Source organism: Podarcis bocagei (genome assembly GCF_964188305.1).
Source record: "Podarcis bocagei genome assembly, chromosome: 10".
Taxonomy (NCBI): Eukaryota; Metazoa; Chordata; class Lepidosauria; order Squamata; family Lacertidae; genus Podarcis; species Podarcis bocagei.
The window spans coordinates 37576863-37591659 of NC_138135.1; the positions used below are offsets into that span (position 1 = coordinate 37576863).

The 14797-nt window shown below is 40.4% G+C and overlaps 1 protein-coding gene across 5 annotated transcripts in view; it reads left to right on the plus strand.

The window, feature by feature from the left end:
• Positions 1 to 14797, plus strand: part of ANKS1B (ankyrin repeat and sterile alpha motif domain containing 1B) — a 337482-nt gene that overhangs the window by 61035 nt on the left and 261650 nt on the right. For all 5 annotated transcript variants that reach the window (XM_081209629.1, XM_081209637.1, XM_081209638.1 and 2 more), the window contains one exon: positions 13061 to 13201. In XM_081209629.1, coding sequence (XP_081065755.1) covers positions 13061 to 13201 — 141 coding nt within the window. The remainder of the gene's footprint in view (positions 1 to 13060; positions 13202 to 14797) is intronic.

The following is a 14797-nucleotide window of genomic DNA, read 5'->3' on the forward strand; positions in this document are numbered from 1 at the left end:
AGGGCCTGGGACCACTAGGGTGTTGTTATTTATGGACCTTGAGGCTCTCCGTGGGGCATACCAGGCGAGGCGGTCCCGTAGGTACGAGGGTCCTAGGCCGTGAAGGGCTTTAAAGGTCAAAAGCAGCACCTTAAATCTGACCCTGTACTCCACCGGGAGCCAGTGCTACTACTACTACCATTAAAATTTGTATACCACTCATCATCCAAAGATCACAGGGTGGTTTGCAATATAAAAATACAAAATGAGAACAAAGTGCATAATAAAACAAAAACAAACCAATAAACCTCCCCCCTTCCCACAAATACATTTAAAAGGCCATAGAATGTTCATCAACCAATGGTCTGGTTATAGAGAAACATTTTCACCTGCCATCTAAGGATCTGTAATGAAGGCCATTCTTGTGTTGCCACCCTCTGGACCTATTGCAGAACAAGCACATAGTCTGGGTTGGTTCATATGGTAATAGATGGTCCTTGAGATATTGTGGGCTTTTAAAGTCTTTATAGGTCAAAACCAGCACTTTGAATTGGGCCTGGGAACTACCGTAATTGGCAGTCAGTGCAGTCAGGCCAAATCAAATCATCTTGTCTCAGTGAGCAACCTGGTCTATGAATTCCGCACCAGCTGGAGTTTCTGAAGTGTCTTCAGAGGTAGCCCTATGTATACAATGTGTTGCAGCTGGGCCACCAGGCAAAGCTGATGAAAGGCACTCCATGCCACTGAGGCCACTTGAGCCTCCACCGACCAAAATCTAGCAGAAATCAATAGATTCTAACCTGTTCCTTTGTGTATGGAACTTTTCCGTTCATCATCAAGGAACACTGTCAGAAGGTCACATGATACTGAAATACTTGTAGTTATAACCTTTATTCAGAAATCTTTACCGTAATTAGGGGACAGTCCTACTTGTGCATAAAACTAGTGATGTGGAAAGAATAAAGCCCATGCCTATCTTTACAGTTCTTCCAAGTTCTATTAATATACTATTGATATATTATATAGTATTGCCGTAGTATTTTATAGTTGTTCTTCAGGTTAATGCAGGGTAAAAATACTGATCCTTTGTGAGAATATTTTTTTCTATGTCTGTGGATGATCAGTTACTCTCTTAACATCGAATTTTGAAACTATAAATTTTATTTTCATCTGTCTAACACACAAATCTAGTAAACCTGTTCTGTCTTTTTGCTCATAAATCATTCTCTCCAAAGTAGTTAGAGCTAAATTCAAAGCAATATTGTAAAATTTAATATTTATGAAAGAGCTTAATTGGTTTTCTTGCAACCGAAGTGGAGCCAGTTCTAACTTATCATACAAACCTCATTTACTGGTTAAACCTGTAGACATTAAATGTGATCCAGTTTGATATCTCACCAGCTAATGCAAAAATGTTGTTAAGAAACAATAAAAGAAGGATGTTTAGAGAGAAAAAACATTCTTAAAATTGCCCCAAACTCACATGGTGGGATTGTAATTAGCTAATACCTGTAACCCCTAAACTGCCACCATTTTGAAACACGTGGCATAAATAATATGTCATCAACCTGGGTACTTTCAGTTCAAACTTCTCATAATATTTTCCCAAGGGGGTTGCTGCAATCTTTGACCTCTTTCTGGTCCAGAATAGTTATATTTTACTGAAGCAGATTCCTAAAATCAATAAGGACTGATAACACATGGAAGTAATAAACATGTACAAAAATAATAATATAGCATCAATAGAATGCTTAGCTAGTCAGATTTTTAAAGTATTTTCCAATAGGTGGCAGTCTGGTTCAATAATATAAAGAACAGCATCAGCCATTTTATAAAAGCCTTTAAAAATTATGTGGTTTTTTGTTAGATTGTTATAAAATTAACAGCAAAATATTTTTAAAATAAATATTTGATTTTTTAAAGAAGCAGCTATTCTGATAATACTAAACAAAATATAGACTACAATGTTGGAAAGAAAATTACATATTGTCAAGTTTTAAGATGAAGCAAATGAGTTTAACGAAAGCTAAAAAGATACAAACCAGCACAACTAGTATGCCACGGGAAGAATTTTACAGGGAAATAGATTACATGGCTTCTGTTGCAGTCTCTCTCAAGCCCTAAAAAAAAGATGGAACTCTGTTGTAGGTCCCTTTTCTTCCCTTTAATAGCAAAGTGGGTATATGTATTTGCATGTCTCAATAGTTTAGATGCAGAGTGAGTTTTCTACAAACCTTTTTTTAATTTGTCACATTTATATCCCAATTTCCTCTGTGGAGATAAGAGCACAAGCCCTACTGGATCAGGCCAAAGGTCCATCTAGTCCAGCATATTGTTATCCCAGTTGCCCACATGCATGCCACCCAACATTTTGGGACGGTAATTTGGGGCACCCCCACCACCCGCTGACCCCGTCACTAGCCGTCTCCCTGCTACTGCCCCTTCCTTGCCCATGCACTCGCACCCCTACTCCCTCTTACCTTTGTCCAGTCCTCCTCATCCTCTGCAGCCTCTGGGGAACATCAGGAGAAGCAGCATGGACTGGCATGGCCTGCCAAAAGGCTGCCCCAGTGCAGTGCAGACCCAAGCGGCCTGGGGAAGGCTGCCCAGCCTTCACCAAGTCTCACAGTGCTTAAATGCTAGGATATTGGGTTATTTGTGATATGAAGGGAGAATATAAGCTACAAGGGGATTCCTGGGCTGCCTTATGCAAACCAGTCTGGCTGACTCAGGGAAGAGCAGAGCTGTTAGCATTGCAATAGAGAGCAGTTGAGGGTCAACAACTCCTTGTCCCAGGTGTGACAAGAGACTGGAGAGTTGGAAGGTTGCCAGGGTAACTGCTCTGGGGGAGGGCAAGGGCCTCTGGGAAGAAGAAAGAGGAAGAAAGGCAGAGATCCATCTTGGTGAGGGTAAAGAAAGGACTGCTTGCCCTGCTGTGGACTATGCTGTAAGATCTGGGGCCCCTCCATGCAGATGGAAGGTGTAAATAGGCGAATAAACCCTATTTCCTAAAGCACGACAGCCTCTATTGTCTCTTCTTTTCTCAAAAGGGACACAGACCCCTGCGTGGGCACCTGAGATCCCATACACTCTTGCCAAAGCTTGACAGAGAGAATATTTAATAATGAAGGGAAAATACAAGCTGCAGAGGAATACCTGGGTTAGCCTAGGCCAGGGTTTCCCAAACCTGGGTCTCCAGCTGCTTTTTGGACTACAATCCCAATCATTCCTGACCACTGTTCCTGCTAGCTAGGGATGATGGGAGTTGTAGTCCAATAACAGCTGGAGACTCAAGTTTGGGGAACCCTGGCTTAGGCAAACCAGCTGTCTAGAAAAGTTCAGAGACATTAAGAAACAATGGAGTTCCATTAAGGCCATTGTGAATGTAATAGAACTATCCCTGCCCCTCTGCTCTGAAAGTGGACAGAGACAAGAGAAATAGAGCTGAGTGTCATCAGCTTACTGCTGACAACATACTCCAAACCTCCAGAAAAACCTACCCAGCAGTTTCAGGTAGATGTTAAACAGTGTAGGGGATAAGATTGAGCCCCGCAGAACCCCACACTGAAGGTTCCACAGGGCTGAAAAGCATTCCCCAAGCAACACCCTTGGGGAATGACCATCCAAGTAGAACTGGAACCAACATAAAGCGGTGCCACCTACCCCTAGCTCGAACAGTCACTCCAGAAGGACACCATGGTCAACGGTATTGAAAGCCATTGAGAGGACAAGAAGAATTAACAGGGATATGTTTCCCTTGTCTCTGTCTCCACAGAGGTCATCATACAGAGTGAGCAAAGCAGTTTCTATGCTAGAACTGAGCCTAAACCCCGATTGAAATGGATCCAGAAAATGAGTTTCTTCCAAAAGCGCTGGATCTGGTCTGCGACCACTCGCTCCAGAACCTTGCTCAGGAAAGGGAGATTAGCAACTCACTGGTAGTTAGTTAGGTTTTCTGAATCCGAGAAAAGTCATATACAAACTGTTAATATACATAAATGCAATACCTTAAGGTGCCCTTGCAAATATTTTAAAGTAGCAGTTGTACTGTATGAGTATTATTGTACTATTAATATCCTTTATTCCAGTAAGAGAAACAAGTGGATTAGAAAAGGACCAGTTGAGGGCAATGAAAATGATTATAGCCCATGTAGAGCTTATAAATGACAAAAGAGACTTTAAAAGCCAGTGATTATTCACTTTTGAAAGGGAAAGATTAAGAAGAGATATGATAGAGGTGGATAATGTAATGAATCTAACATTGCTGCCAAAACAAATTGGTCACTTCTGTTCCTTCTGTTGTATAATACCAGGGATGCTGAATGAATTTATATGGCTACAGATGTAAAGTGCACAGAAGGAAAGCAATTCTTTCATTCATGTTATTCATCAAGCAGAAATTTTGCTTCAGTTTAATGTCATTGAATCAACAGGAAAAACTTGATCTTTATTGTTTTTCTGTGCATTGCTCCAATTCAGCAGTAAATAGTGTGTTTTCACAGGAAAACACCAGTGGGGGGGGGGGAGCACTCAGACAAGGACCTTTAAAGCACAGACCTGTGCCTAGAAACACAGCATAAAAGGAAGTCTGGATGAGCACTTAGTTTTTAGTATTTGTTCCAGTTATTTTCAGAGAGCAAGCAGGAGTGTAAGTATACTCTTTGTTTATCAGCATACCAACAAATATGTATATTTAACACAAAGAATGGTATAGAGTCCTGTAAATAATGCAGAAATGTATTAAATTATTTTATTAATAATGATTACATTATTAAAGCTGATGGCTCAAGGTAGCTGTTTTACTACAAGAATTTTTTTTAAGTGGCTAGGGGTTTCCTTCTCCTCTCTGCCCCTTCTATTGTGAGTGGAGCCAAAGGCTCATCTGCCATGTTTTGATTGTACATTCAAGCTGTCACAGACAACCTGGAGGCAACAGCTGTGCCCATGTATGCAGCTGAAATATTTAGAGCCTTCTCCTCCTATGTCAAAATATACTAGATGGTGAGATGTGTACTGGCTCCAGTGTTAGAAGGTTTTTGTTCGTGTCAGTTTCAGAAGAAGAGTGAGCAACTTGAATTCTATGTTGGAAAAATGGTTCATGGGACCAGAATTGAGTTGTCAGGGTTAGGGCTGTAGAAATTCAGTTGGGATATTGGTCATGGTGGGCCAAGGGATCAGCTGGCAGGCAGCAATGCTAGTGAGGAGGCTCAGATAGCAGACACATTGGGTCAGGAGCTGGAGGCAAGGCTAAGGGTAGCAAACCAGGCCTGCTCCAACACCAGTAAACCTTCTGAAGGCACATATGCCTTTGCAGGGACCTGTTTTTTTATCTGCTTCCTGAAGAACCAGCTTCCAATTAAAGAGGTGTTTTTCACTTTGGCAAAATTGGTAGATTGCCTGATAATCTCTAGGACTAGTGTGAGATATCAGTAATTTTATAGTGTTTTCAGTATCTGTGTTTGGGGGCAAATTGGTAGTCTATCATATCAGCTTTTAAGTAGCAACATAAGAGCCTTGCTAGACCAGACCAAAGGCCTGTCTACTAGCACAGCATCATATCTTCCACAGTGACCAACCCAAAATTTGTGGGAGCTCATAAGCAGACATGATGGGGGGAAATGGCTGTCTTCACTATTTTCCCACAGAATCCTATCTGCTGGTATTCCACTGAGTACCGGCAACTGATATTCAGAGGCATGTTTCTGCTGATCCTGGATAAAGTATACAGCTATCATGACTAGTAGACATTGATTATCCCCTGTGAATTTATGTAGTTATCTTGTTGTAAACAGCCCTGTGACTTCCAGGTATAGGGCGGTGTATAAGTTGAATAATAATAATAATAATAATAATTATTATTATTATTATTATTATTATTATTATTATTATTATTATTATTATTATTAAAAAAGGTAAAGGACCCCTGACAGTTAAGTCCAGTTGTGAACGACTCTGGGGTTGTGGCTCTCATCTCGCTTTACTGGCCAAGGGAGCCAGCGTTTGTCTGCAGACAGTTTTTCTGGGTCATGTGGCCAGCATGACTAAGCTGCTTCTGGTGAAACCAGAGTGGTGCACGGAAACGCCGTTTACCTTTCTGCCAGACTTGCACTTATCTACTTGCACTTTGACGTGCTTTTGAACTGTTAGGTTGGCTGGAGCTTGGACTGAGCAACGGGAGCTCACCCCGTTGCGGGGATTCGAACCGCTGACCTTCTGATCGGCAAGCCCTAGGCTCAGTGGTGTAGACCACAGCGCCACCCGCATCCCTACTATTTATTAATAGTTCCCTTTTAAAGCCATCTAGGTTGGTGGCTATCACAACATCTCGTGAAAGCAAATTCCACAGTTTAACTGTGCATTGTGCAAAAGAAGTATTTTATTTTGTCTGTCCTGATTCAAGTATTATTTGTGATGGGGAAAAACTTTTCTCTATCCACTTTTTTCATACCATGAATAATTTAATATACCTCTTAATCACCTTAAAGGCACATATTGAGACAATAATTTATCAGTATCATATTTATCATATTTTAAAACTAATTTAAAATATGGTACTTTGACAAAATAGCTCATTATCTGTTGTCTTAAAATCTCTTCCTCCCTGTCAGTTTCCATCCTGCCAACTGCCATATGTTGTCTGTTGCAAAGTTCAACCTGTTGTCAAGGGACGATCAGAGGAAATAATGAAAAACAGCTGGTTGTTGTTCTCTTCAAAACTCTTTATCATTTTCTCTATTTCAATAGACTAACTTCCCACTCATGTAGCCCTTTCAACATGCCAAGATATTCATTTAGAACTTTTTATTTGTTTCTTTAGTTAGTTAGTAAGTAGATAATAAAAGCAGTGAGAAATATATGATTCTGGATCTCTTTTATTCATAATTTAAATGGTGTTGAATCAAACACTCTTGAACAGCTGGATATCTACTCCATTTCCAATTATCAAGGTACAGAAAGAATAGTGACACTGCTATAAAGTAGTCTTGCAGAGAATGTAATGTTTCTTGGAAAAAATGATACAGTGCAAATAAATGTTCTTTATTTGTGATAACATCTTCAGCCTTTAACTCCAGATAATTAAATGATGGACATGTAGAGCATATTTTCAAAAAATCAGATTTTTATTTTATCTGAGCCATTTTGTAGGGCAAGGACATCTTCATGAAGGAACTGACTGTACCCCCCAATGCAAATTAGAAGAAAAAAGTTGGCAAGAAGATAATAAAATTGTGACCATTGCCTACTCACTTGCCATATTATTTCTCTCCCTTGTTTAATTTAAGTTTCCTGTTGCAGCATGAAGAATAATGCATTTTCTATACTCTACCACCCACTTATCCACCCTCACTTACACAGTGGAAAGCAAAGAAGGGAAACTGTTTTTGAGCCAATTTGCTTTAATCTAGGTTGTATTTCATATCTACCATTGTTTATATGAATAGAATTCCCAGGGGGTCTGGCTGGTAAAATGAGACAACAACTACATACTTACAAATAATTCAAAAAGAAGAGTTCCGAGGTTCTACTATAGGAATATTTTTGTTTGCTTTGAATTTATGCCTTTTAAAATCTCTGAACGCCAAAAAGGCCTTTACATGTACAATAATATAGGGCCGTTGTTGTTGTTGTTGTTGTTGTTGTTGTTGTTGTTGTTGTTGTTGTTGTTGTTGTTGTTGTCTTCCTCTGTTTCCCAGCTTCACAAGAAGACAGCACCTATGTAGAAGAAGCATGTATCAGTAGATTAAAGGGAATCCTGAATTTTGCAGAAGTTGGTAACAATTAAAAAGTTCTTCCCAATATGAGCAAAGATCCCCCAAATGAGTACCTGAAGTGTGGGAATGTGTGCAAAGAATGTATCCCTCACTGTGTTTCATAAACATTATTACTCATTCTGATCTTCACTCAGATGAGGAAGCTGTGAGTAAGTTCTTTTTCCATTGAAGTACGTTTACAACAGCAGAGAGAAATAAAGATGACTTTGCTGCTTACAGTTGAGGAAAGCCTGCCCCACCACACAGATTAATAAAGGAGGGGCTCACTTTTCACCTAGCCCTCCTCTCAGCCACAGGTGTGATGAAATAACCAGGAGAAACAGTGCAGTGACACTTGGGCAGGATGGTGAATGGACATCTTGTCCTTTCTTAGCCAGAGGATGTGATACTGGGTTGGGCTATGGACTAGGCAGCTCCAGGCGCTCCTCCAGGAAACTGATTTTCTAGCTCCATTTTAATCAGGATTTAGGCCCGGTTTTGGCACAGAAACCACTTTGGTTGCCCTGTGTGATGACCTGTTGGGAGAGAGACGGGAAAAGTGTCTCTGTTAATTCTCTTTGACCTCTCAGCGATTTTCTATACCATCGACCGTGGTTTACTTCTGGAGCGGCTGCTGGAGATAGGAGTGGGTGACACCGATTTGTGGTGGTTCTAGTCCTACTTTGATGGACATTTCCAGAGAGGGTTGCTTGGGGGGTGTTATTCAGCCCCCTGGAGGCTTCAGCGTGGGGTTCCTCAGGGTTTGATTTTATCCCCTGTATTGTTTAACATCTACATGAAGCCGCTGAGTGGACTGGTTAGCTGGGAAGTTGCCTGCTCTTGATGGGGTTGCACTAAGGACTGGATACACATCTTGGGGGTACTTTTGGATCCTTTCCTGTCGCTTGAGGCCCAGGTGGCCTTAGTGGTATGAAGTATTTATGTTCAAGGTAATCCACCAGAATTTGGGTCATGTTCCCAGCTTCCTGATTCTTCTTAGGCCTCTAATTGATTTTTTTTTGTGTGTGTGTCCATTTCTGTCCAATTGTTCCTCAGGCTTCAGGGCAAGATCCTCTGTGGTAGTAGTGGCAAGACTTAGTGCTCTGTTTGCAGTTTGAGATATGTATTTTAGTTGATTAGAAAGGTTTTCAAATGGTGCCAAGAAGATGGAACCATCACCCATGAGGGCCTGGCGAAGTCTATCAAGATAGGGACCCGAGTCTCTATCAGCCTCCATGACTGCTGCTGCTTTTGCACCTTTTGGAGGATGAGTGTTGCTTTTAGACATATTGATATATGAGGCCTCACCTGAGTCCCCAGATAATGAGTCTTCAATTTGCTCTTGTATGTCAAGATGTGCAGACTTGCTTTTAGAAGCCATAAAATCATCAAATTATTGCCAGTAAGGTTTTTGCTATTTCAAAACCTATGGTTGTCCCTCAGTATGATTTTAGTCCTGTTGTGATTATGCTGTGTTATGTTGCCATTTAGCTTTGCAGCTAGCCATGCCTCCCATTATTATTATTATTATTTTTTAAATTGTGAACAAATGCATTAAAGATCAGAAAAACCTTAACTGCTTTACAGTGTAATTCTACACATGCATATTTAAAAGTAAGATTTAAAAAACTTATTTCCAGGTAAGTGTGCATCAAACTTCTATTTTAAATAAGGCCAAGCTAGAAGTTCTCCTCCCCCAGCCACACCAACTTTCAGAGAGAGGAAATTCGCAGAATAGTTGGATAGAAGTGGGATTTTTTAAAAAAATGTCAAATGGCCACTTTTTTTGATGTGATCATACTGATACGAGAGAAAGATAGGTAAAGGTAAAGGGACCCCTGACCGTTAGGTCCAGTCGTGGCCGACTCTGGGGTTGTGGCGCTCATCTTGCTTTATTGGCCGAGGGAGCCGGCGTACAGCTTCCGGGTCATGTGGCCAACATGACTAAGCCACTTCTGGCGAACCAGAGCAGCACACGGAAATGCCATTTACCTTCCCGCCAGAGCGGTACCTATTTATCTACTTGCACTTTGAGGTGCTTTCAAACTGCTAGGTTGGCAGGAGCAGGGACCAAGTAACGGGAGCTTACCCTGTCACAGGGATTCGAACCGCCGACCTTCTGATCGGCAAGTCCTAGGCTCTGTGGTTTAACCCACAGCGCCACCCGCATCCCTGAGAGAAAGATAACCTTTACCAATTTCATACATAATTCCCCCAATAATAATGCCACTGCTTTTATTAAATGAGTGTTTTGCATTCCTTTGGCATAGTCTTTAAAATATCCTCTAAGATTAACTTTTTTAAAAGAAGAAAGATTGGATCTAATTATAAAAGTGTAGATAGATGGTGAATCTGACACACATCTCTAACTATCAGGGACATATAATCTTAATGTGCTTGTTTGTATGAACAATGTACTAAATCCTTCAAACTCCAGATCCGGCAAAGTTCACCCTGCCATTCTAATCATTTGTGCAAGAGTGCTTGTTTCTATGGCAACACATAATGTAGTACCATTTCACTGTCAAAATAATTTGATCAAGTAGCACATTAAGAAATGCATTGAAATTTAATTTACAAATACATAGCAGATAAGCAAGTATTTTTAAAATGCAAAAATACAGTAAAATATACCCAGTGTATTTAAATGAGAAAGATAAATTGTACATTTAATCTTGGTCAGTCATATGGTATTGTATTTATTTAGTCACCTCAAGTTCCTAGGAGGAAAGGTAGGATAGTAATCTTTTCATTCATTCATTCATTCATTTATTCATTCATTATCCATTTCTATTTCTGCCAAAACACTAAAGAGGTCTTAACAGTTTAAAATAATTGTGTATAGCAAATTCAGATTCAAACTGTTACCTAATGAAGAGACCATTTTGGAAAGGAGAACCCAAAATGGCAGTTGATCCCAGCCAAACTGAGAGCGTGAAACTCATTGGCCTGGTTCAAAAGTAATGTTATACCTTGGTTTGTTTAGCTTAACCTGTTTGGGGACAACAAAACCATGGTCTAAAGTTGGTTGTGACTCTCAATTTCTGTTAACTTTGTTGTTGTGTTTGAGCTCTGTATCCTGATTTATCCTAGTTTGTTGTGTCATCCCATTCTTGCCACTTTCCTGGCTACAGAGAGTCAGCTAGAACAAGTTCTGACTCTCATAAAAATGATTGCCCTAAACATAAAATTGTCTTAGACCCCTGATGGTTTTTTTTCAGCATGCATTTGTACATCTCGATATCACCATGAAGGAGATGGTGTCACAGTCTTCCATAAATAATTATTAATTAGGAATTGCAGGGAGATGAGTGCTCAGAGGGCAGCCTAGGAAGTAGATCTGGGCAGATGAGTAAAAAAAACAAAATGGGAGGTGATGTGGTCCAGGCAACCCATCAGAACCATGTTGGCTAGACTTTGTGAAACTAAACTCAAAATGTCATGGGAACAGTATTGAACTCTAACTAAATTAAACATAAGCACACATAAACAAACAAACAAAATCTCTCCATAGTAGTGGTTGAGCGGTCCCTGGCTTAGCATCTTCTGGTCAGAGATCTTTGCTGAAATACCTGGAATTATACAACAACCATTGGTGCCTGTGCTTGCTCTTGGCATTTTTTTGTCTGTTTCCCCAGATATGCGTGGTAATCTAGTAGCATTTCACTAGGATTTGGAAATTGCCCATCAATGGAAGTCTCAGTTCTTGTTTACCAAGAGGGACTCATTAGTTAAAGTATCAGAAAAGTTGATGCAACAACATTGAGTTCTGTGGGGAGTGGTGCAGACTGACAATTTTGTTGACATCTGGTTTTGCAATATGTATATAGATGAAGGTAAAGATGGTGGGAAACCACCTGAGTATCAGAGCTTTTTGGAAAAGTCCTTTTCCACATTTATCCCAGGGCTTACCCTTCATAGGAAGTAGAATATGCTTGCTGCATCTGGAAATTTTGCTGTAAGCAATTTGAATGGTTTGGAAATTATACAGATGACTTCCTCTTCTTTTATCTGCCTTTTGGTGAAATAAAACTAAAGGGAAAAAGGAAAAAGGAGAAGTGAAGGAAGAAACTCTCCTTGGTGCTCTCAAATGTCTTTTCCTTCTTCCTCTGCTTGCAAGAGCCTCCTTTTTTCCACTTACCTTATTGCTGACAAACTCTCACACTCCACCCTGGTTGCCTGGATCCACAGCAGCCTTGCAGGGGGAGCAGGGAATTATAGGGACCGTGAGACTGATGGCTATATCTAAGAAGGACATACTATATCAACTGATGCAATTACACATTTCACCTAAAAGCTTCCCCAACTGCCACCTTCTCACTTCCTGCTAAGCCCTTTCTGTGGCAATCCACCCAACTCCTTTTATATCCTTAAAACCCCAAGTTACTGCTATTACATCTCTCTCTGCTTATCAATAAAGCTGAATAATATCCTTCTTGCAGCCACAGCAAGAAAGCCACAGCAGGAAAGAGGAGGACCAGCAAACCTTTATGGGGAGCATCTAAGAATGTGGGAAGGGAGGACAACTTAGCACTGTTTCCTTCCTTAGAAATGTGATGAGAGGATTTATCATTAGCAATGACTTGACTTCTTTTTCTGAGTTATTTTTTTATTACCCCTGCAAGCTAGAAACTGGTAACCTTGCTACTAATGTTGAGCTCCTTGAAAAGTGTTGGAGAATATTTATAAATTCAAGAATGGGTGGCATATTGGGTGCCTGTAGACATTTTTGCTCAATTTATACAATGCCAATTTAGTTATGAGGTTATGTCACACAAGTGGCATCAAAATGTAGACGCAAAGTAAAAAAAATGAAGTTTCATCTCAGGCATTGTTTCAAGCTTTCTAAAGATAAGGAAGGACACTGTTGCATAGTTTACTAATAAAATTAACAGTAATCTGCTGATAGATTATTAACAAACACTTTGCTAACCAACAAGCACAGAACTAATTGGCTTTAAATCGATTACAGTTGTTGATCAATTCTATGTTAGTCACATTTGAAGACTGAGTAAGAACTGTTGAATGCACTTTTCAACATGCCATTTGAAATTTAAGTAGACTGAAAGTGAAAACATTTCCATATTTCACTCTGTGGAACAGGTTACAATATTTTAAAATCTGAATCATCGGAATGAATTCCAAATAATGTTTATGTCACAGTCATTTAAAGTATAACTTCCTGTAGTTCCATTTGAAGATTCATTCATGCTGGCACAGTGTATACAAATTCAGCTGTGGTCTATTTCAGTAGACTTATTTATTTATTTATTTATTTCATAAAATATACAATACACTTAATTTTTGAAATGCTACTCTTTCATCTTCAGAAATCATCCTCAACAAACCTGTTACCAACAGAAGAGGATGAAGAAGATGGAGGTGAAAACAGTTGTGGGCCTACAGGTTTGTGGGAAGCACTGACACCTTGTAATGGATGCAGGAATCTTGGCTTTCCTAGTCTTACTCAGGTATTTTATTCAATTCTTTACTTCACAATAAAATATTGGTTGAGTAATATTTTTTCTGTTGTACTTTTTAGTGTTTATTTTTATACCTGAATTAAGAAAAAACAAAGGAGTACATTAAAGTACATTATGTCTTAAACATCAGATGACTTGAATGTTCAGGGGGGAAAACATTCAGAACAAATTGATTCTGAAAGTTAACAAATTACAGCTATTAAAAATACTTAAATACCTTCTTTGTTCCTGAAACAATACTTTAAAGGCAAAAGGAAATCCAGTCAGTGGAATCAGCGTCTTCTCATCCTTGCCAACTGTTTATTGGTTTACAGAATGATACTAATCCTAATCCTAATCTGCAGAGGCAGCCTTGGATCTACAGATGCAAGGCCTCTTTGTTCATCAGATGACTGAGCAAGTGGCAAATGGTTATATATCTCTGACCTCATACTGTGCACCTTAGAGCTCACAAGCTGGGGGGGGGGGGCGAACTCTGGAAGTAGGAAACTACGGAGGATATGTACTTTTCACACAAATGGGGCACAAAACAACCCATCTCCAGAACAGTTATAGGAATGTGAGCCCATTGATAACACTCTTCTGCCTAGAACCTTACAGGTTCCTCATCTCAGGACTCCAGACACTGAACGCCAAACTGCACCCCAACCACTAGAGATGCATGGAGAAAGCACTCCACACAGGTAAGTAACAGAAGCGGAAGCATGCTGTAATGTATAACTGCTTCAACTGTCTTCTTTCTCCCACCCACCACCTTTGTTTCACGTGAATATGGGATCTTGTCTGAACTGCCATTCTCTCTCTGCTTCTCCCCCCACAACAGCAGCAAACGGTGTTTCCCACATACAGGGAAACACTCAGTTAAGTTCTGCTTTGGCAGTGATCTGGCACTCAAGTCATTGCAATTGTTGGCCAAACACAAGCACTTTTACTTTGCAGAGTCACATCCCAAAGGCATGGAGAGAAACAAACAGCCACTAGTGTTTCCCAGTGCTATGGCAATGGCACTCACCTAAGAGGTGCCAGAATTGAGTTCCTGTGAGTTCCAGTTGAAAAAGCCCTGGTGTTTCCCTGTAACCTCAAAGGGAGATGTATGCACACAGTCACAACAGTCTCCGTCAGTGGGTGAGAGGCTGAGAAATTAGCACTGTCAGAGTACTGAGGTAGCACCATGTCCAAACACTGGCATTGCTACCTGGCCAGGGTCACAGCAAGGTTGGGGCTGTGTGGTTGTACCAGCAGAACCACTGCACCATCCCAGCCTTGTCCAGGTAAGCATCAGTGATGCCACTGTCAGTAAGATGGCTCTTCTGAAGCCCCACCACATGCATTGTTATTGCCACTTCCTTGCTTCTCTCACTGCCTCACAAACACCTATGGTATATTCAGTTTCAGGGACTTTGTGCTATAACCACTGACTTTTGCTTGTTGCTTTCTTTTTGTGTCTCCCCTTGCTCTCTACAGGTCACTTAATGGTACAGAATCCATCTCATACCCCACTTCATTCTGGCCAGGAGGGAAGTGCACCCCATGACCAGCAGCTGTGACAAGGATGTTTATGGCTATTCATCTGTGGGATTGTTA